This window comes from Notolabrus celidotus, chromosome 18, assembly GCF_009762535.1.
Source record: "Notolabrus celidotus isolate fNotCel1 chromosome 18, fNotCel1.pri, whole genome shotgun sequence".
Lineage (NCBI taxonomy): Eukaryota > Metazoa > Chordata > Actinopteri > Labriformes > Labridae > Notolabrus > Notolabrus celidotus.
In genome coordinates this window covers 9,496,242-9,519,050 of record NC_048289.1, presented here as the reverse complement: position 1 = coordinate 9,519,050, position 22,809 = coordinate 9,496,242, and the positions used below count along the sequence as shown (strand labels likewise).

General features: G+C 40.1%; 4 protein-coding genes across 5 annotated transcripts; 3 read left to right on the top strand and 1 right to left on the bottom strand.

The window, feature by feature from the left end:
* The first annotated feature begins 1,351 nt into the window (after positions 1 to 1,351).
* On the top strand, positions 1,352 to 3,845 carry LOC117830291 (mitochondrial import receptor subunit TOM22 homolog). 2 transcript variants are annotated; one of them, XM_034708345.1, is made up of 5 exons: positions 1,352 to 1,474; positions 1,579 to 1,692; positions 2,096 to 2,214; positions 2,400 to 2,517; positions 2,691 to 3,845. In XM_034708345.1, exons 2-5 carry the CDS (start codon positions 1,603 to 1,605, stop codon positions 2,763 to 2,765), a joined length of 402 nt encoding a protein of 133 aa, XP_034564236.1. In that variant the 5' UTR covers positions 1,352 to 1,474; positions 1,579 to 1,602; the 3' UTR covers positions 2,766 to 3,845. The 2 variants fall into 2 exon arrangements, with proteins under 2 accessions (XP_034564236.1, XP_034564235.1); XM_034708344.1 differs by having other exon boundaries at positions 1,379 to 1,692.
* Positions 3,846 to 6,707: 2,862 nt separating this feature from the next.
* On the top strand, positions 6,708 to 11,091 carry LOC117830167 (meiotic recombination protein DMC1/LIM15 homolog). The gene is given in 20 exon segments (XM_034708159.1): positions 6,708 to 7,207; positions 7,556 to 7,603; positions 7,680 to 7,767; positions 7,770 to 7,825; positions 7,950 to 8,012; positions 8,014 to 8,033; positions 8,152 to 8,174; positions 8,177 to 8,203; positions 8,306 to 8,311; positions 8,314 to 8,346; positions 8,504 to 8,576; positions 8,757 to 8,862; positions 8,957 to 9,000; positions 9,002 to 9,014; positions 9,224 to 9,289; positions 9,292 to 9,339; positions 9,461 to 9,519; positions 9,644 to 9,728; positions 9,731 to 9,762; positions 10,946 to 11,091. Coding segments are annotated over 20 exon segments (1,017 nt in total). The 5' UTR covers positions 6,708 to 7,150; the 3' UTR covers positions 11,016 to 11,091.
* A 1,294-nt stretch (positions 11,092 to 12,385) lies between these two features.
* LOC117830493 (eukaryotic peptide chain release factor GTP-binding subunit ERF3B-like) lies at positions 12,386 to 18,579 on the top strand. Its single transcript, XM_034708636.1, has 4 exons — positions 12,386 to 12,551; positions 13,471 to 13,992; positions 14,251 to 14,360; positions 18,547 to 18,579. The coding sequence occupies exons 2-4, from the start codon at positions 13,797 to 13,799 to the stop codon at positions 18,577 to 18,579; spliced, it is 339 nt and encodes a 112-aa protein (XP_034564527.1). The 5' UTR covers positions 12,386 to 12,551; positions 13,471 to 13,796.
* A 9-nt stretch (positions 18,580 to 18,588) lies between these two features.
* Positions 18,589 to 21,997, bottom strand: LOC117830299 (transcription factor MafF-like). Its single transcript, XM_034708354.1, is given in 8 exon segments — positions 18,589 to 18,635; positions 18,638 to 18,674; positions 18,676 to 18,753; positions 18,755 to 18,792; positions 18,795 to 18,831; positions 18,834 to 19,034; positions 19,181 to 19,268; positions 21,870 to 21,997. Coding segments are annotated over 8 exon segments (615 nt in total). The 5' UTR covers positions 21,959 to 21,997.
* Between the last annotated feature and the right edge of the window lie 812 nt (positions 21,998 to 22,809).

The window sequence follows — 22,809 nt, the reverse complement described above, 5'->3', positions numbered from 1 at the left end:
TACTCCGAGAGGATGTAAACAAGGAATCCCTGGATCCCAGAACTTTTCCATGATCAGCCCCCTTTCATTTTTCCCAGCAACAACAAGTTAGTTGGAAAAAGAGAGAATAAATATCAAGCACTTAGGCTCCGTGCTTCCCCCTTTACAGTCCAAAATTAGAATCACTTGTCACATGATGGTGACTAATCCAGCTTAATCCAAAAAATAAGAAAAAAATAAACAGAAAGAGGAATTTTGCCCACAGAGTACAGATACTGAAACTCAATTTAGTGTCTAAAGCTTTCCTTTTGTGCTGAATAAACAGTAATCAAGATTTAAAAGGGCTGATGACTGACTTCCCTGTCTAAATCATTTGTATTCACTAATGTTTACCTCTTCCAGATACCATTTACATACTCTACTGTCAATGTGTATACTGTTTATACTGTTTAAACTGTTATGTATATTATGTTTTCTTGTAGTTAAATACTGGACTTTAAACTATTTCTTTTTTAGGCATCTGGAGGACTGCTCCTTTCAAATTTCACTGTTACACCATAACAATGGCAATAAAGATATCTTACCATTTGATACCACCAAAGAGCTACTTCAAAACATTTTCCAGTAATATATCTTGTCAAATGGATTTTAAGTATGCAGTGAAGCACAATTTTGTTAGATTTATGGACAAACAGTTCCACTTTTAATCATTTTACTAACCTATTTTAACCTCTGATTGTACCTGTTTTAACCAACTTTGTGTAACATTATTTCATTGGTTGTAACATTACTTTTAATTGTTGTCTGTTTTTAACTGATCATCATTCTTTTAGGGTTACATCTTTTATTTGCTAATCATGCATTTTAATGTTTCTTTTATATGCTCGTCGTCATTGTAAATGAGGGCTTGCTCTCAATGATTTTCAAGTTTAAATAGAAATAATAAAAAGTTATAATAACTTCAGATTATATTATGGATAATATAAGTGAGTCTAATAATGTTAAGTGCAGAATACATACAAAATATATACAGTACATCTAGCCCATAGGCCTAACAATACAGAACAGAGGTGCAACCGCCTTTGCAATGTCATTGTGTTTTATTACTGTTTGGCACAGCTTTACACACTATGCAATATAGACGGTTCAGACCAAACAATTTGTTAAACACTTATTTCATTTTGCTTTTTTCAAAGTTTTTTTCAAATAATACATTACTATCTTGAATATAATGAATAATCAAAGGTCACATTTATGACAAATTGAACCCTTAATACAAATTGGGAGACCAAATTCTAGGCAGAACATCCAAATACTTCACATTCACTAAATGATTGTACTGCTGACACCACATGCTGTTGTTAAACAGCCGCCCCAGCAGAGTGCGCTGTTTCCTTGTTGGCAGGCTTCAGAATGACCCCTGACCTGTAATCCGTCACTTCCCAGACCAGCCTCACGTTTTCCCACTGTGACCTCAGACTGTCGTTGAACCAATGTACGCCTCCTAGCATTACCTTTACTGAAGCCGGAGGAGAATCATCTTGAACCCCTTAAACATATTTTTGATTTCTTTTTGCCACCGACCTTTCGTCCTCACAGCACGGAGACCGGAGCTCAGGAGACATGGCCGCAATCGAGGAGCTGTCCCCAGCTGCGGGCCCGGTGGCCACCCGGCCCCCCGAGGACGAGATTGACGACGATGAAGATGAAGACGTATGTTGCTACATGTTTTCAGGAAACTTTGATTTGATGAAAAATAATATTTAACACATTTGCACCGCTTTGCTTCCACGTGCCAGCTTTATGGCTAATCCTGGTTAGCGAACATGGCTACCTCAAGGCTAAGTCCTGCCTGCAGTGCCTGCTGTCTGGGACAAACTGTCTGTTCTTAGCATACAACCTCGTTGAAGCGCTCGAACACATGTTTTGCACATCTATTAAATTGCTTTTTATGTTATTAATTGTAATGCCTTTGTACAGATGTGTCAAAACTAACCTGCACATATTTGAGTATTGACAAAGTATTATCCAAGCTGCTAAATCCTTGTCTGCTTGTTTCTGTTTATGATATTATAAACTTCTTGATCACTCACTCGTTGTGTTTTGTCTCCTTCAGCTGGATGAGACCTTGATGGAGAGGTTGTGGGGCCTCACAGAAATGTTTCCTGACACAGTCCGCACAGCTGCTGAGATGTCTGCACAATGCTCCGTGTCAATGGCAAAGAAATTTTACAGGTGAATTCCTGAATTTTGTCTGACAGTAATAATACATTGTTATATAGTGTGTCATTGTATCACAATAGAACAAGATGGTTTGATCCCAGAGCTAGACTATCAACTTTAAAATGGTTACACATTGTAAATCATGGGAAGGTTCTCTATCTTGCTCAGAAACTAATCAGGTTATTTGCTTGTTTCAGTTTTTCCCGCGCCGCTCTCTGGGTGGGTACTACCTCCTTCATGATCTTAGTGCTGCCTGTCGTGTTTGAAACAGAAAGACTACAGCTGGAGCAGCAGCAGCTACAACAACAGAGACAGGTGAGTGTCCATCTGAGAGAGTAGTCACATAAGATGCATTATGGTAAACGATGATATTTACAGTGGTAGTTAGGATGAAAGCAGTATGAACAGAAAGACATGCTGAACATAACAAGAACACCCATGAATAACTTACATACACTGCCATCCATGACCAACTCTTTCCTCTCCAGATCCTATTGGGACCCAACACTGGAATGTCTGGTGGGATGCCAGGCATGATGCCTCCTGCGCCTGGCAAGATGTGAGAGACAGTGGAGAGCCAGCATGAACCTGAGATCCACTGCTAGCGATACAGCATGGCTGGCCACAAGGAGAGACAGAGGGACCTTGGAGAAGAGCAATGAACTGCAGTTAATGTGAAAGAAGAAACAGCTGTTTGTCAATGACACAAAAGTTTGTCCTTTGCGTCGCATTGGATTAGCTATTGGGATTGGAGAAGGAGGAGGGTGTGATGCATTTCTGACACTTCTCCCTCACTGTCTCTCTTTACTCAAACATCATGCAAAGACTTTTTCCCAGGAGCAATGCTTCTATTTTTTCTTTTCTTTTTTTAAATATATACCTATAATTACATAGATAATGTGTTCATTAGGGGATAGCAGGTACAGGTGGATAAACTGAATGATAAACAAGATTGGAGGTTACAAATTTTTCTGTGTTGGTGTTGGCAGTCTAAAAACATTGTTGCACATTTTTGGAAGTATGTTGGTTTTGTCTATCATATGTTTACTAGTTCACCTTTTATACAGAGAATTATATGAAAAGAATACCTGAAAGATGGGCCTGATGCATTGTGGAGGAGACTGAAGATGATATAAAGTGATAAAGTTGGAATGGCTGGTTGAAGTCCCACCACCCAAAAGACAGCCTTGGTGGTGCATCATGTGTTTATGTCTTTAAAACGGTCACAGGTCCTCATTATAATGTAGATACACACTTGCAATGCCTCTAGCTTCATAGATCAGTTACTAGTTCTAATGTACTTCACTACTTTTAAACAATTGACTGTATGATGAAACAACATAAAGTCTCATGCTGTTCTATCATTGAAAGGTTCTTGTTCTCCTTTCTCTGTTAGCATCGGAAATGCAATATAACTTGATCATTTAAAAGAAAGCACGTCATAGGTTTTCTGGAAAAATATGGCTATGGTGGATGATATAGTTCTGATGCTAAGATACTTGTCGGGTCTTAAAGGAATTTTACTGTGTCATACTTGTGATAATATACAATCCATCGCCTCTGTTATGTAAGCAAAGCCACATCTCTGTTTTGTGTCCAACATGACTGCTGCAATTAAAACACCATGTCAAATGTAAAGCTAAGAGTTTACTCTTCTGTGTTTGTGATCTTCTTCAAATTCACCATAGTGAAAGACAAAAAAAAATCAAAATAATGCTAACAAAAAGGAACAAGCAACAACACTTTGACTTGTCATAGCAACGTTATGCTAAGGATTATGATTTCCTTGGTGAATGAACCAGTACATATACATTTATTACTGCCAAAATGCATGTTTGAGCTTGCACCTGCTGTACTTGCACGTCTGCAGCGATCAAAGTGAAGTTTTTATTATTTTCGACACAACTTTGCTAAACACGTCTTTGCAGGACACCTCAATTTAATATAAACCACAACCATAGCACTCACATTCATATAATACTGCTGTTTAAAAAGTCCAGAAAATTATGAATCTATAGCAAACACTTTCTCAAGCCAATGACCAATGTTGCATTTACTGCTCTTTTCTTAACTCGTCCTGAGGGTTAAGGGGGTAAAATGGCCCTCAAGTCATTGAAATAATTGATGATTACTTTGAGTGTAAGGAACTTTCTTTCAGTGTTGATGTTAGCGCACTCTATGATGTATCTTGTTTACAGCTTCTCATATAAGGTGTGTCTTCTGATAAAAAATCGCATCCTGGTTTCTAATAACAATCAAAGTATCACTCAACATGAATGCTGTGAAAAAGCAAAAAAAGGGGGTTTCTTTGACCTTGCTGTGAACCAACTCACCTGACAACACCCCCCTCACAGTAGTTGCAGGCTGTAAAAATTACAATTCAGAAATTGTAAATCTTTTCGCTAATAGTCTTGTTTGCTTTTGTAGGTCATAAAGAGACAGGGGCGTCGCCAAGAATTCTGGGCCCCCTGAAAAGATATCTCAGTAGGGCCCATTACCACAGCCATCCCTACAAAATATAACATTGCTGCTATAATACTGGTTTATTTGCATTAAACAAAAATATAATATCAATATTTATTTTTTTTACAATGTCTCCAAATGTAACTGAACAATATTGACCTTTAGACTGTCCATGTCTTTGAGCAAGATTATTTGAAGCCAAGTGACTTGTTGAATAACAACAAGGGGGCATTAATTGGTATAATCTAACCTCACAAAGTCAAATAAAACTCTACAAACCTACAGTTTACTGTCAGTCAGATTCAGCCCACACTTCATGCTATGAAAATATGACAATGACAAGCGGTTTTAATGCGTAGACAACTGTTTAAATCACACTATTAGCCCATTGTATATGCGTATAATCGCGCATCCACATTAAAGAGCTGTCCACTCAGCTCCCCAGGAGCTGCCTCCTGCTGACAGACTGCTCCGGTCCAACAGAAACAGAAACTCCGCTTTTCTCCAGAAAGGAATTCTGAAGGTTGTTTATGTATTCAGACAATTTTAGTTATCTTATTGCAGTTATAACAAAACAAAAGAAAAGCGTAGTAGAAAACTTTCAGGCCATTAAGCCCCCCCCCTCCCCACTTGGGCTCTAGGTAGTCAGTCCCACTTTTCCCCCCACTATGACGCCCCTGTAAAGAGGCATTACAGTTCATTTCAGTCTGTTTCATAACCAGTGAAAAACTCCTTAAAGTGGCTTTAAATTTGCTATAATAAATTATTCATGGTGTTCTGTTTTCATAAAGTGTGATACTGCCGCTCGCTCAAAGCTATCAGTCTCAGCATGTGATGGGTAAAGCCTATGTCAACACGTGTCAGGGGCGTCAAACTAATTTCAGTTCAGGGAGCCCAAGTTGATCTGAAGTGGGCCGGACCAGTAAAATCATAACATAATAACCTATAAATTAAGAGAACTTTTTCCACAAATTTTTCCCTTTGTTTTAGTGCAAAAAAGTACATTCTGTAAATGTTCACATTTAATTAACTATCTTTCGACAAAAACAGCTGTTGTATTTTTGGCCACGATGAGTCTCATAGTGGGCCGAATATATTTTACTCTTTACGCCCTGAAACCTGCTGCGAACACACCAAACACACAGGTTACCCATTCACCTAACACAGAGTGTAATGTTTACTGCAAAAGAACAGAGATTATAATAATGAAGAAGGTAAAGTTGATTATTTTGAACCCCTCAGCTCCAGCATGAACAGTTTGCCCGCTGGACAGTGTTGTATGCAGGGGTGTAGTGCTAGTGTTCGAGTTAGTGGATCATTTTATAGTGCTCTAACAAGTCTTTATGAATCTCAACCATAGACTGTAAATAAAAATGGACAGCGTTGCTCCGCCTCTTCCCGTTGTATGGTTCTGAAGCCAAAAAATCCTGCACCTGGGCGCCGCCATTGAGCAGCCAGAGCCTGTGAAGCCACTGTAACAAGCTCCGCCCTACAGCGTAACGTCACAAGATGCTGTGTGTCCTTTGAAGTTTCACTCCACGGCGGCTGTGAATCAAAGGAAACCCGGAAGTAAAACCCCGTTTTTTAAACTCTAATAACTAATGAAAAAGAAAGTTTTCAGAAAAAAGAGGCCTTGAACACAAAACAGTCAAATAACAACTACATATCACCACAGCATACGGATGTGAGAAACATTCGTACGACGTGTATTTATTTTTTAAAGTTTGACTGCTCCACCATTCAATTGAATGGGGGAGACGGATTTTTTGACCTATACTGCAGCCAGCCACCAGGGGGCAGTCACACTGCTGAAAGCCTCACCACCAGCCACCGGAACCTCCCCCTTGATCTCAACCGGATTATGCAAACAGCAGGTTATCCATTTTCTCACTTTGAGAAAAAAAGGCGCTGTTCAGGTGCGCCCGGTCAGCACTATGATTTAATACGACCTCCAGAGGACAAATTTAAAATAGTAGTTACTTTTATTGAAAAATTGCAGTTTATGTCTTCTCAGTATTTTTTCACTTTGCAAAGTTGTTCCACGGGCCGGATTGGAACCGCTGGTGGGCCGGTTTTGGCCCGCGGGCCGCATGTTTGGTTAATGCTTGATCAATTCCGACTGCACTTGAACGCAGCAAAATCTCAGATTCCCGCCAGTTGCCGCGCGCGAGCTACTTCATCCTTCAACTCTGAAATTGACTCCATGTTTGTAGGAGACTGACTTTAGTCTTCCAGCTTTCAGTCGACGTTTTTTATCAAAAAAACTGTATTTTTTAGCACTAATATTTTCACCAGTTGAATTTTTCTGGCTAATTTTCGCCTTCTGAAAGGTCAGAGGTATAGTAAGGTTTACTTTAAAGCTAGCTAATTTACTGAAACAGTGTCTGCTAGCTAACAGACCTTGAATAAGACTTTTGCCTTTCAGTGAAACTCAACCAGTGAAATTTACTTTACCCTCAAAGTTTTTCCCCACAACAAATTAAAAATGAAAGCTTTAGAGGAACAGGTTGTAGAAGAAAATACTGGTTTCCAGGATGATGAGGTAAGATACCAAACCACATTATCTTCTTTTGTATTCTCAGTTTTATACTATAGGACCATATAGGACACAAAACACTTAGCCAGAGCCATCTTGATAATGTTCAAATTATGGAGGTGTGATGATAAATAAGCTATTCATATTTTAATCAAAACCATATTTGAGGTAAAAAAAACAAACAAACAAACACCATATGCAATAACTGATGCATAAAATAATCAAAATAAATTGATCGTAATTAATGTGGCAGATATATAATTAAAAAAGTGAAATATATATATCTTTGTTGCTCTCAAGTTAGTTTATTAATCCATGACCTCATCTAGATTATTTTACTCTACAACCCAACAGGAGTCCTTCTTTCAAGACATCGACCTCCTGCAGAACACGGGATAGTAAGTAAACTGCAAGGCTGACACATGTCCTGAGTTTTCCATCAGATCAATGTGAGCATCTTTCTCCTCTGTAATCACAGAATGTGGCAGACATCAAAAAGATGAAGTCTGTAGGTATCTGCACTGTGAAGGGGATCCAGATGACTACTCGCAAGTCTCTGTGCAACATCAAGGCCTGTCTGAGGCCAAAGTGGAAAAAATCAAGGAGGCTGCTGGGAAAATGCTGGTAAAATGACATCTTGACATTCTTCAACCTGTAGTATGTCATTATTATGGTTGTAAGCCTGAGTCCCTTGTGAAGAAATACTATCAGCCTGTGTCATGTATTAGACATTTTTCTCTACATATAGAATGTTGGATTCCAGACTGCCTTTGAGTATAGTGCGAAGAGGAAGCAGGTGTTCCACATCACCCACTGGGAGCCCAGAGTTTGAGTTAAGATCTATACCATGTACTAGATCAATGAAATAGTAGTATCTAGGTGAGGAATCTGTTAGATATTCCTCATTCACAGCACATTATGTTACAACATGTATGTGAATTGTTTTGCAGTAAACTTTTGGGTGGAGGTATAGAAGTATGGCCATCACAGAGGCCTTTGGAGGTGAGATGTCTTCCTTTAGTCAAATTTAATGTGATTAAAACTTTTAAACATCACTCAGTTTTCTCCTCACCTAAAAGCTCCCAACATCATTTCATCCTACAGAGTTCCGCACGGGAAAACACAGCTGTCACACACGCTCTGTGGTGAGTAGGGATGTCAATTTTAAGTGTTTTCTGTGATCGATCTTTGGAAATGTTAACATCCCTAGTGGTGAGTGAGGAACCTTTTAAACATGGCTGCTCTGATATGATTGATGATGTAATACAATTAAAATAACACTGATTGTATGTTGTTGAGCAGTGACTGCTCAGCTGCCAGGAGAGGATGGATACTCTGGAGGGAAAATCGTCTTCATTGACACAGAGAACACTTTGTATCCTCACAGTGATTGGACTGCACTACAATCTACACATTACCCGTACAGATGTAGATTTTTGAATCAGGGTTATGAAAGATATTTCTTCATGGATATACTGAGACTATATTTTTGTGTCAGTGTATTTTCTTGTTATTATGTTGCACATCATCCTTGACTCACACACACTTGTTGCAGTCGTCCAGACAGACTGAGAGACATGGCTGACAGGTTCAACGTGGACCACGATGCTGTGCTGGACAACGTGCTTTACGCTCGGGCTTACACTAGTATGAACGTTTGGGTTCATCAGGATCAGAAAAATGACTCAGTGGAGGTTGTAATATTTTGTTGTAATGAAGTTCTGATGTGGCTTGTCCTTTAGGTGAACATCAGAGGAGCTGTTGGACTTTGTAGCAGCTAATTCCATGAGGAAGGAGGGTATTTAAGCTGCTGGTGAATGAAATAATCAGCTTATAAACAATTTTTCACTTATATTTGATCTGTTTTTTCTTCCACCTCTTTTTAACTCTTGAATGAGATTCTTGTACTTTATTTCATGGGCGTGGGAAAGAGTCTTAAAACAGGAAGTAAGAGTGAGGGGTCAACTTGGTGGTTTCTCATCCTGTCAGTTTCCCTCTTGCTTGTTCCTTCCTGTTTCTTAGATCATCGACTCCATCATGGCTCTGTTCAGAGTGGACTTCTCTGGTCGAGGCGAGCTGGCTGAGACGTCAGCAGAAACTGTGCTCAGATGCTCTCCAGACTGCAGAAGATCTCAGAAGTGCTGAACCTGGATGTATTAACTTAAAAGCCACCACATCATCCATTTATCCTTCCTGGCATAAACACATATGTACGATAATGATTTGCAGGATTTCTGTGTATGTTCTATCTTCTTAGAGTACAATGTAGCTGTGTTTGTCACCAACCAAATGACAGCAGATCCTGGTGCAGGAATGACGTAAGAGATATAAAACTCTGTTATCATGGGTGAAATATATTGGTACCAGATATCCTTTATTTTATAGTTATGAAGAAGACAAGCTTAACAAGATCTTTCTATTATTTCTGCCTCCTTTTTAAGGTTTTCAAGCTGATCCTAAGAAGCCAATTGGTAGGCACATCCTGGCCCACGCCTCCACCACTCGAATCAGCTTGAGGGAAGGGTCGTTGGAGAGATGAGAATAGCCAAGATATTTGACAGGTACTTGTCAGTTTCTCTTTCTGAAGATAATGCTGATGTTTTTTTGGACTGTATTCATCTTAAAAATATGAAATTATCATAACAATCACTGAATGAGATCCAACCAGTAAGATTCATTCACGCTTTAAGTTCAGCTGCAAATGGACGGTTACAGTTTTTGCTTCCTGTTACCACATTGGAACATCAAATAAGCAACAATGAAAATAAATGTGTCATAATGTTTCAGTTCCCAAATACATGAAGTGTTAGCATAACTCAAAGTATCTCATATAGGGATGGGTACCTTTCACATTTGAAAAGATACGGTACCGATACCCGGTACCTGGGAATCGGTTACGGTACTCAATGGTACCAATTTTCAGTACTTTTGTTTTTATGTAGTAATAAATTTAATTTTAAAAAAAATCTCAAATTTGTTTAATTTAACATATTTATTCAATTTAACATGAAATGAACAGAAATAGGATATAGGTGATCGTGCTCGTGGCGTCTAATTGCTCTTTCAGGAGTTTATCAAGTAACACATATAATGTCTGCGGACGGGGAACAGTCAGTTCTCCGTCTCTTTATAATAACAGAACACACAACTTACTTGTTGGGCATTCACGTACACAGGAACCGTTATAAACGGGGTTAGGTAGTTGGAGCGAGGGGGTCAGTCTAAACCATAGACTGTAGAAAATAAACTTAATCCTCATGAAGTTCTGACTCGCGGTGAGTGCGCGCACCCGTCAGCTGCATGCTCCGTTTGGCGCGCTCCCGCGCAGGCAGAGAGCAGAGAGCAGAGAGCAGAGAGCAGAGAGCAGAGAGCAGAGAGCAGAGACGTCCACCGGTCAGTCTCTGACTTTATTACAGGGCGAAAGTATGGAAAATCACCTACTCTTCCACTCCCTCACAGTCACAAGGATGCGTTCAGGTACCGAAACATGGTACCGTTTGATTTTACGTGAGTCGGTACTCGGTAGTACCGACGGAATTCGGTCGGTACCTATAAAAGTACCGAATTCGGTACCCATCCCTAATCTCATATGACCAAGAAGGGAGGCTGCAAATGTGGAAGTACATTTGTCGATTTCATTGTAAAGCACTTTAACTACACCCATACTGAGACTTCAAGGTGACATTAGAAAACAAGGACTTCACACTTGTCCCCCTGTTATCTCTGTTTTCTGTCATCCTGTAGTCCCGACATGCCTGAGAATGAAGCCACGTTTGCCATCACTGCTGGAGGAGTTACTGATGCCAAAGAGTAAAGGATAAAGGATGAAAGATGCTTTCACAGTTCATGGTTCCTGACTATTTCAAGTAATTTAAGGATTTTAAACTTAACTTATTATGATTTATTTAATAACTTAATACAACCTCTTAAAGTGAAAGAGTATTGTATTTTTGATGTTTTATTGTTTATTTGGCAGCATTTTGTGTTTTTTTTGCCAATGTTTCAGAAAAGAACAAAATAAAAACAGCCATGAAAGATAGTTTGTGTTCTCTTCCTTGTGGTTCTTGCTTGAAGTTGTGAGATTTTTCATAGTACCCACAGATCAAGAGAAATATGTGTGAATGGTTTAGTACTTTTTTCAGAATCAGACACAAAAATGTGGAGCAAACTATGAAATACGCAGTAGGCAAATACCATGAAAAGAGGTCCATTTCAAAATTCAAATTCAGCTTTTGTGATACTGAAATTGAAAAGTAGACCATCTGATTTTCTTCTTTTATAACATAAGGAAGATTTGCAGGACGGATTGTCACCAAAAATACACCCCTGGATCCTCTAATGAGAGACACTTTATATTTTATTGTAGACTCTCAGAAAAAGTGACATGATGATCGTGATGAACAAACTGATGATTCTTTATTCCCATATATGGAGGGATATTAACTAACAATCATCTCAGGGCTTAAGTAATAATCAAAGGCTGTAGTGAACTAAAGTACAAAATAACCTAAAATAAATCTCTGGGTAGAATGTACTTGAAGTCTTCATTAATCTTTAATTTATCTATTTCTATTTCCATGCCACAACTTTAGTAAACAACAGTTGACTCCCACTCCCCCAAAAAACACGTTTTTAGGATTGGACTGTCTATGGTTTACGACGCTGAAGTGAGCGTATTATTCGTAGCTTCCGATTCGTCTGTTAAGGGGCAGGAAGCAGTAAAGTAACCCTTCCTTGCATTTTCACACATAGAATCGAGGTTTCACTATTCCAACACTGTGCTTTAAGAATTATAGACTCTGTTAGATAATCTAGTCCTGATCTGAAAAGCCCAGTGTCATGACCTGGCTCAACAGGTCACAACACAAGAGGGAGATAAACACCATGTGGTATGTTCAAATAAAACTTTATTAAACCAGATTAAATCAAATTAGGATGCCAATTTAAATATTTACAGAGTGAGGTGTGGAAATCAGTGAAATAAATGGTGAGTGATGTGCATGAGTGTGTGTGTGTGTGTGTGTGTGTGTGTGTGTGTGTGTGTGTGTGTGTGGGTTTGTGTGTGTGTGTGTGTGTAGCTGTTGTAAGACACAAACGTAACAGATGGTAAATGTAGTTTAACATAACAAAAGAAGAGAGTACCTGTGAGGTGAGACAAGAGTGTGTTGGTTGAACTTCTGCACACTGGGCTCAGGTGTGCTGAGTTACTCTGATAAGTGTACTGCAGAGGAGGAGCACATGTAAGACACACCTCCGAGATTAATTCAGGAAAAAGCTACATGACACTACAGGGGCATCACATCAAGGTGTTGTGGTTCTGGATCAGGACCTAGTCCAGTGTGGTGAACAGGTGAGAGAAGCAGTGAAATCACCCTTTCTTGAATTGCACGCTTATAATCATTTTTTCATAAATCTGAAACTGTGTTTTAAAGTGTCTAGAGTAGGGGTGTCAAACATGCGGCCCGTGGGCAAAACAGTCCCGCCAGAGGTTCCAATCCGGCCCGCGGAACGACTTTTCAAAGTGAAAAAATACTGAGAAGACATTAACTACAATTTTTCATTAAAAGTAACTACTATTTCAGATTTGTCCTCTGGGGGTCGCATAAAATCATAGTGCTGACGGAGCTCCAGGACTTTTTTTCTCAAAGTGAGAAAATAGATAACTTGTTGTTTACACTTGTTTAACCTGCTGTTTGCATAATCCGGTTGAGATTCATAAAGACTTTTTAGAGCACTATAAGATGATCCACTAACTACTAACACTAGCACTACACCCCTGCATACAACACTGTCCAGTGGGCAAACTGTTCATCCTGGAGCTGAGGGGTCCAAAATAATCAACTTTACTTTCTTCATTATCATAATCTCTGTTCTTTTGCAGCAAACATTACACTCAGTGTCAGGTGAATGAGTAACCTGTGTGTTTGGTGTGTTCGCAGCAGGTTTCAGGGCTTAAAGAGTAAAATATTCAGCCAACTATGAGACTCCTCATGACAAAAAATACAACAGCTGTTTTTGTAGAAAGATAGTTCATTAATTGAACATTTTCAGAATGTACTTGTTTTTTGCACTAAAAGAAAAGGGAAACATGTAGAGTTGTCTTTATTTATAGGTTATTATGTTGTGATTTGACTGGCCGGCCCACTTCAGATCAACTTGGGCTGTATGTGGCCCCTGAACTGAAATGAGTTTGACACCCCTGGTCTTGAGTCTCTCTAGGATAATCTAGTGCAGGTCTTACAAGTCCAGGTATGGTGGTTTTGGATCAGGGACCTTGTGTCCATAACTTCCCTTTAACAGCCGAATCGGAAGTGATGAATGAGACTCTAACTTCATCCTGGTCTGTGGTGTGGATCTGTTGGCTCGGTGCTGGCCTCTAGCGGTCTGAGCACGACGTACAGCGGCTGTACGACACTTCTCGTCGGCTACGGGATCCATATGCTTGTGAAAGCGAGGTTTAACAAAGCAATGGGAACTTCGTCAAACGTGCTGCTAAGAGCCTAAAACACACCAGCAACTAAACGCTTTAGTGGAACCGTATATAGTATCCAGCCCCCCCGGTTGTGGACTGCGTGTCAACTGAGAAAAAGGAGCGATGGACCCGACAGACACAGCCCCGGATTCGTGGGAGCTAGAGGAGGATGCCGAGGCCCCGGCTGCCGCGGCGGGGCTCCAGAGCGCCTTCGCCGCCCTTAACGTCAACGCCAAGCCGTTTGTCCCCAACGTGAACGCCCCGGTGTTTGTCCCGAGCTTCCTCGCAGGCGGCGCCGTGGAGATCCCTGCTTCAGACGGTATGTGACGGCCAGGCAGCCGGACAGAACTTAGCTTCACTTAGCATGCTAATCCAGCTAAGTTAGCCTTCCTGGGTTCAGCCGAAACCACAGTCATCTGGTTTTCACTAACTCATCAACAGTAGTGTGATCACGTGTTGTCAAAGTGTAATACCTGATTACTAACACAGTGAATGTCAATGTATCGCAACACGTGACCTTCCTTGTGTAATAAATATGTATGAAAGTTTGACATGCTTGTTGTTTCTCTCCTCTAAGGTGCCCCTGATGCAGCAGCCAGCATGGAGGTGGCAGAAACAGCCGGTATGCATCCGCTCTGTAGTCCAGGCACCGCATGGAACAGCTCTTACATGACTAGTCTTAGTGTCGTGAGGTGTTTTTTTATCACTGTACAGGGAACAAAATGTACACATTTAACTCTTTAACTTCAGAAAGCGTTGATTGTCTGTTTGAGCCTTGTGGGTTCACTTACTGAGCCATATTTGGATTGCTGGCATCGGTAAACCCATGTGCACGGGCCTACGTAAAATATGATGCAACTACACTCGTCCATGCCTGAAATAGACATCACTGTGGCACACACTGATGATGTATGTCAGGGCCTCAGCGTGCTTTGTGTCACAGATATTTGAAGTATTTGGTCAGTTTTTATCAGTGGTGGACAGTAACAAAGTACATTTACTTGAGTACTGTACTTAAGTACATTTTTTGAGTATCTGTACTTCACTTGAGTATTATTTTTTGGGGAAACTTATTACTTTTACTCTACTAAATTCAGAAGACAATTATTGTGCTTTTTACTCCACTACATTTCTATCAGTGCTCTAGTTACTCACTACTTTGAAGCAGCTCATGAATTCCCTTCTCTTTTCTGAAATCTGATCCTAAGACAGTTAAATATGTTTGTGTAGTTCTGTTTGTCTCAGGGGTTTAGTCGTACCTGTATATCGTGCGTCTCCATGGTTGAACGTGGAGCAAACACAGAGCCAATTTCACTCAGATCAGGCAGTTCATTTAGAGATGGTAATGATGACTATAATCCTCAACCTGAGCACCCATGGTCATATCTTCAGCCCGTGTTAGAGGTTTTTGAAATGAACAATGATACGTATCGTTTGAAATGTTCTTCCCGTTTCCCACTCTGCTCAAACATTCAAACATTCACTGTCCAACCTGAGATAGTGTTGAGCTATGTAACATTTGTTTCATTCCAGATGAACATTTCATACTAAGTTGTCTGTGCTTGGAGTAACTTAGTTTCTGTTTTTATTACATGGTATAGTTTTTAGAGATTTCAAGTAATGGTTTCTAGATAAACATGATTTAACAGAATGTACTCCTATGTATTGACTGCACTTATGTATTGTGTATGTTATGTATACTTATGTATAATGTTTTAAGATTCTTTAAGAAGTACTTTGAATACTGAAGTATTTTTAAAAAGCAAGTACTTCAGTACTTTAAGTCAAGTAATAATTTGACAGAGCAACTTTCACTTGTATTGGAGTAATATTTGACCTGGAGTATCTATACTTGACTTAAGTAATGAAGCTGTGTACTTTGTCCACCACTGTTTATTATTGATGATTATGAGTTTAAAGTAAAAACTAAGGCAATATTACCCACAACCCAATGCCATCCCCTCCTGCTACACTAATGATGTTAGGTCTTAGCACTATCTGCTAATGTGAAAAACTTGTGGCTGTTTTGTGCTCTGAGGCCATTCATGTCATTGTTAGTATGTAGATGATAGTAATGTAACTTCTGCATTAGCTGCACTGCCTTTAACGTGAGCTTCACCCCGTGTTAAAATAACTAAAACCACCAGACAGCGGCTGAAACAGATCTAGATGATTTGATATAAACACCAGTGTGCTGGAGGGTGAGTCAGCAGTTCTTTAAATTGTGTATCTGGTAATGACGTAAAATGTATCTGTTCAATCGTATTATTGTGTGGTAATATGCAAACATAAAAGATGTAACATTTATGATAATAATAATGGCTAACAGTGTTGCTTCATGTTATTCTTTAAAAAAAGTTAACCTTGAGTTTTTATCTTCTCATCCGGAGAGATAACTTTTGCAACACATCCTGTAGATCTGCTTCCTTTCTGTACCGTGTTTGTCTAATGTTTCAGTGCAGCCCATAACCACAAATACACCATTTTATGTACATATGTACAACATTTATTATAATTAATATATAAAATAGACAATGTACTTAAATTTTCACAATAGAAAAAATACAAGTAATAAATAAAAAACCATTTTTGTTTTGCAGGTATTACAAAACATCCAGCACAGTTTGACAGAAGTGAGACGTTAAAGTATTGAGAATAAATGCTTTTGCCACACTGATATTCATATAGCTAAATATATGCCTCATATCTTTAGGAGTTAATTGTCCACATGATCTAATGTGATACAATGACTGCTTAGAAACGATATTGCTAGCACTATTCAGTGGCCCAGACTCCATGAGATCCAGCCTGTCAGATCAAGGTCTCGCTGAAATTTTGGCTGATGGAGGTTTTCAAGTGAATAAAGCGCCCACATTCTCCACGTCCTCCTTCCCAGTCCTACTTGCCTACTTCTCTCTCCATCATTCAACATCTCCTTAACCTTCTTTTCTCCTTCTCCTCATCCAATCTTTCTTTCCACTTTTCTATTTTCCTGTAAAAGTCTCGCGGTTCTGCTCCACTCAGCCAATCCAGAAGTGACCTTAATTTTTCAGACAAACAACATCATCACAAATCATCATAGAAAATAAAAATCCCTCCAAGAATCCACTATGACAAGCCAGTACAAAAATAGCAAAAACACACACAGAGAAATCATCATACAGCAATATGGCCATTGGCTTTGAGCATATTTCTACATGACTAATAATAATAATTAACATTTTGTAAAAGTAATCATCATCGCCACACAAACACCATAATTAGACAGAGAATATCCCCGGACTAGTCATAAGTAAGTACTTCTGAAAACATATAGAACATCACAGCACTCGTTAGCTTGTCTTTTCATAATATCTACCTTTAAATACAAATAAAATATAGAATATATCTCTGATAAATGTCACTCAACATTTTCGTCTCTCAACGGCACATACAAACGGTACAAATAAAGAACACACAATGGGAATGTATGCAGAGGATTTGCATTGAACCTTGAGCGTAATTCTTACCAGATGTGACTCTGCTTTTACACTTTTTTAGCAAAATGACCAACATGTTTTGTTGGGAGTCTAGCAGATATGAAAAAGGGAAGCCATAGCAGACTGTAGCAAAGTTACTGCACAGTAGGGATTGTGAAATGAGCAGTGAGGGATTACAGCTCAGCGAAATAAGGGAGAATCCAGAGAACAAAGTAATGTGTGGTCAAGAAGGAGCAATTACAGCCTGTTTAACCTTTCCCTCTAAGGTTTGCATGCTTCTAACTCCAACATACACTGAAGGCACTGCATTGCTGTGAGAAATATGTGCACAAGCCGTATTAATCTGCTCTCCCTGAAACAGAGAGGGAGGGAGTAGTGGCAACAGGTGAAACCCTATACTTGAAATTTCACTGAATGGACATTCACAATGCAGTGTTACTCAACATTTTCTGGACTGTGTTTCTCCTTTATGCTCCTCCAAGCTCTACTTTGATAATATAGAGGATTTCCTCCATAACTTTTAAATTTAGACACATAGAAATGACATCAAATGTGCCTCAAATCTCCCATGACCTCGCCTACAGATCAAGTGACACCAAGGTTGAGAAACTCATCATTTAATGACTAACAAAAAAAAAGTGACTCACACCTTTGGGGCACAGCAGCAGAGACACATGAGCCGGGCTAATACAAGAGACAGCCAGCAGCTACAACTGTACCAGGAATGCAGACACGTGTAAAAGGTGGAGGAAGCTGCACATAGGTGGGCTACACCCCGCCTAGCATTCTGCTGTTGTCAGATGCATGAGGTGAAGCAGAGAGGAGTTCCCCGAGCGTTAGTGATCTGTGATGGAAACGGTAGCGTGAGGATGTGCAGTAACTCTGGTGATGATGTTCTGGCTTCAGTCAGAGTTCAGTTAGTTGACGAGAACACCCCTGCATGGATCAGGGAATGAGTGTGTTGGGGGGGGTTGTGCGTGTGTGAGTGTGTGCCCGTGTGTGTTTGATGATTTGCTTCATTCACATTTAACCTGCTGCATCGTTCTCAACATTATTCTAAATTTTAATAGCTAAATACACTTAGGTACATTTCAGTCAACTAAACTGCAGAGTCTTTAAGTAGAGGACACCTCCACTGGTCCTGATCAGAGTTTTTTGACTGTTCCTGGCTCGTTTTTTTGAAAACTAAGAACAGTTGTTGTGTTAAGGTGATGTTACACACACCCCTGTCATCACTGTGTCATACAGGCCTAAATAAATCTTGTAATTCTTTGTGAATGAAGGAGTTCTATCGGCAGGAGTTTGGTATTTTCCTGCTAAGTTGTCCTCCTGTTATCAGTTTGCGTGTGTAGTATATTCATGTGTAAGTGTAAGTGTGTGTGTTTGCATTGCAGGTTGTGCAGTCCCTCCCCTCAGTCTGGTTCTAGAAGTTTCCTCTAGGATGGCTCCTGTTCCCTCTGTGGGTGCGGCTGTGGTGGGCTCTCACGATGGTGATGACGGAGGCGGTGTTGAGGCGTGGGGCGGGTGGCGAGCAGGTGGCCTCCTCCAGCTTCTAAGCCTATGGCGAACCTCTGTAGGGCGGCGAGACGAGCGCCGAGGCCCCTCCAGCTCTTTCCTCATGCCGGCGTTCTCAGCTCCGAGCGGTCCACTTCCCTCTGCAGCTCTGTTTTTCTGCTGCTCCCAGCGCCTCACGCTGTGAGACACGTTTGACCCGGCAGCTGGCGGCGTAGCCTCTGTTCTTTAAGGTGCGACGGCGCTGCTTTAGCTTCTGGATTTCCTCACGGGAGAGGCCACGCAGGTGAAGGTTCAACTCTCGTACTGAGAGGGACATGAGTTCGCTGTCCGACAGCATGGGCACATTCTCGCCACATTCCTGCTTCACCTGGAGAAGAAGAGGAAAGAAGAGAGGAAGGGAAAATAGACATAAGACAAGCGATTCTAAAAAGTAACAAATAAAGGGATGTTAAACTTCTTTCAACATTGTGTTCCTTGTTAAATCTAAAGGTTTCATTCATGACTGTACATTACCTTCAGGGCTTTGCTACTTCTTTCTGACGTCATGGTCCAACTGTCTAAAGTGTCTCCCCAGGCACCAGTCAACACAGATACACACACTCTGGAAGGGCAGAAACAGGACAAACACACACACATTAAAACAAAGGTACATTATCACATGTGACCATGTTGTTTTGGTTCAAGTTGAGTCTGACATTTACCATCCGCTCACAAGACAGCTAGTCATGCATGATAAAGAAAAGGAGAACCCAGTGCTCTTTCATGCTTCTCCAAAACGAGCTCTCTGATTAAACTTGATGGTTTGATATGAAAGGAAGGGGGGGGTTTTGAAAGCAGCATGCCTTTCCCTCTTAGCTGGAATTGCACAGAGGAAGTCATCATGTGTCTACCCTTTGGTTGCTCAAAGCAGGTGTCCTAACCAATCCTCTCAACACTTCCTCTTGTCAACACAACACCAACGGCTCAAAAGTTTGATTGTGAAAGTGTCTGATGACAGGCTACAGTTCTACCTGATTCAGGTGACATTTCAGGGACAATAACCAACAAACAGCTGAAACCCTTTAAAAACGCTGAGTACGACTTAAATGCCAAGACTGTTTGTACAGACTGAAAATTGCTGCTTCCAGTAACATGTTGTAATAACAGCAGTATGAGTGTTTGTTTAAGTCTGTCCTGCCTTTACACTGCTTTATTTGGAGGTTTTCTCACATTCTTCTTATTGAACCGTTCACACACACTGCACAAGGACTTTCTACTCCCTGTCTCGGATGTTGTTTGGGATTAAAGTCCAACATCCAATCGGGCCAACTTGACCTGCTTCTTTCTTCTCTTAGTCACTTGGTTGTTTTGGTGGTTTGCTGCAGATCCCTGTCATAACTATAAAATGACTCTGCACTTTAGCTTGGAGCTATTTGAGCTGTATTCATTTCAGCAGAGCACAGAGGATGCTGAGGAGGAGAAGCCTCACCGTCTCCATAAAACATTAAGATCATTCTCCAGACATGTTTTACCTTGACATCACTAGACCACAGGGTGTTTTCCCATATTGCTTTCATGAAGTGAATGCGCTCACTTTCACATTTACAGCAACGTTGGGTTTTTTTTAAGTGAAGGGGTTTCATTCAGTCTGGAGACATGAAAAAAATGTCACAAACTAAATGTTACATATGCATGTAATGCCAAATTAGAGCGAGTCGGTTACTTTGAAGTTGCTGATGACCTTTTGGCAGATTCACTGATAAGATAAATTGTTGCTTTGTACATTTTCAGATGCAGACATGATATTGTTGTCTTCAGCTCAATCTTCACATATTTTCCATTCAAGTATTCACAGGGAGTATTTATGATCTTTGATAGCCTCAGTAAATTAATCTGTGACAAAATGCTGAATGAGGTTTTGTTTATGGCAGCAGCAGTCTGTGACAAAGCCTGGGGAAATCCCTCGATCACAAACTTTGACACTAAATCTTTGTGTTGTTTGTATAATCTGAATTATTTTCAGTAATTTTAAGTGTTTTTCTACTTTCTTTCTCGTGAGAAGAAAACACATTCAGTTACAGAAGGCTACAAACCCATTACAAAACAGGTGTTTCATTTTAGATTTGACTGTTGTCCAACATATTGCTTATTATTGAACCTAGATGTTATTGTAACATTAAACAATTAAATACTATATCATTAAAGCCAGGCCTAAAAAGGTGTTGACTTTATATAGATTTAGGTAAACAACATTACTGACTTTACAACGGAGAAATGCTCCTACCAGCACAAGTAGGCCTTCAGTGCATGTATGGAGGGTCTTGATGTAAAACGCGACATTAAACAGCTCTTATAATACTCTGTATTTTGCTGAGGATGGATTTAATTTCCCGACAGGCGTGGGAAGTCGAGGTTGCATCAAGAGGCTGTCCAACCCTCCTGGTGGACTCTGTAAACCGAGCAGACCGCCGTTGTTTCGTAAAGTCAGGGTGATTCAGCAATAAACCGTGTGCTCAGCCAGGCGGTCCAGACCCAGGAAAACCGGCTGTAACCACGTCCTTCTGTATTTATCTAAACAGTACAGCATGCCCACGTCGTTCCTTAGCTCTAAATATCCCTTTAGAGGACTGAGTAGTTTTAAAGGAACGCTGTGTAAAGACGAACGCAACAAGTGAACGTAACATCCCTAAACGTAGTGTTTATAAAGTTACACAGCCTTACATCTGATCTGTATTTAACAAGAAGACTGGCGAACACCAACAAGTCAAAGAAAGTCTATTTATTCCCCCAGCTCCATGAAGAATCCACCCTTACCCTTATAGGGGAGAGGAGTCAAAGCGCTGCTGCTGCTATAGTAAACAGCCATCACGAGTGCCCTCGACATCCATTTTAGTAAGACTTAAATAACCTCAATACATCGTTACAAAACATACAGTTAAACAAGAAGGTGGAAACCCCCATCTAGTAAAACATGTTACAAGTAAGGAAGCGTAAACATGAGGTAGAGGGCCGATGAATCCGCATCATCTTAAACATGCTAGTAATGTGAAGTGTTAGCAGCTAGCATGAACGGTGTAAGCTAAAGCAGATTAAAGCAAACAGCTGCCTGCTCACTTGTCCTTGTTGGTTATTCAGCCCCCGGTGGATCCTGCTGCTGAGTTGATCACATAATCACAGCTGTATTTAGAAACCTTCAATATTTAGAAAATAGATGATATTTTACCTGCTAGGTCGAAGCGACTCTGGCGACAAAATGTCAGTCCGCCTTTTCCCGGAATTACTCCGCTGCTCTCTGAGGTTGGATTCCTTCATTCATAAAAAACACAGGCGACAATGACGTCAGGCCTGAAGAATGAGGGCGGAGCCAACCCCGCCCCCGCAGCGTACTCCGAGAGGATGTAAACAAGGAATCCCTGGATCCCAGAACTTTTCCATGATCAGCCCCCTTTCATTTTTCCCAGCAACAACAAGTTAGTTGGAAAAAGAGAGAATAAAATATCAAGCACTTAGGCTCCGTGCTTCCCCCTTTACAGTCCAAAATTAGAATCACTTGTCACATGATGGTGACTAATCCAGCTTAATCCAAAAAATAAGAAAAAAATAAACAGAAAGAGGAATTTTGCCCACAGAGTACAGATACTGAAACTCAATTTAGTGTCTAAAGCTTTTCCTTTTGTGCTGAATAAACAGTAATCAAGATTTAAAAGGGCTGATGACTGACTTCCCTGTCTAAATCATTTGTATTCACTAATGTTTACCTCTTCCAGATACCATTTACATACTCTACTGTCAATGTGTATACTGTTTATACTGTTTAAACTGTTATGTATATTATGTTTTCTTGTAGTTAAATACTGGACTTTAAACTATTTCTTTTTTAGGCATCTGGAGGACTGCTCCTTTCAAATTTCACTGTTACACCATAACAATGGCAATAAAGATATCTTACCATTTGATACCACCAAAGAGCTACTTCAAAACATTTTCCAGTAATATATCTTGTCAAATGGATTTTAAGTATGCAGTGAAGCACAATTTTGTTAGATTTATGGACAAACAGTTCCACTTTTAATCATTTTACTAACCTATTTTAACCTCTGATTGTACCTGTTTTAACCAACTTTGTGTAACATTATTTCATTGGTTGTAACATTACTTTTAAT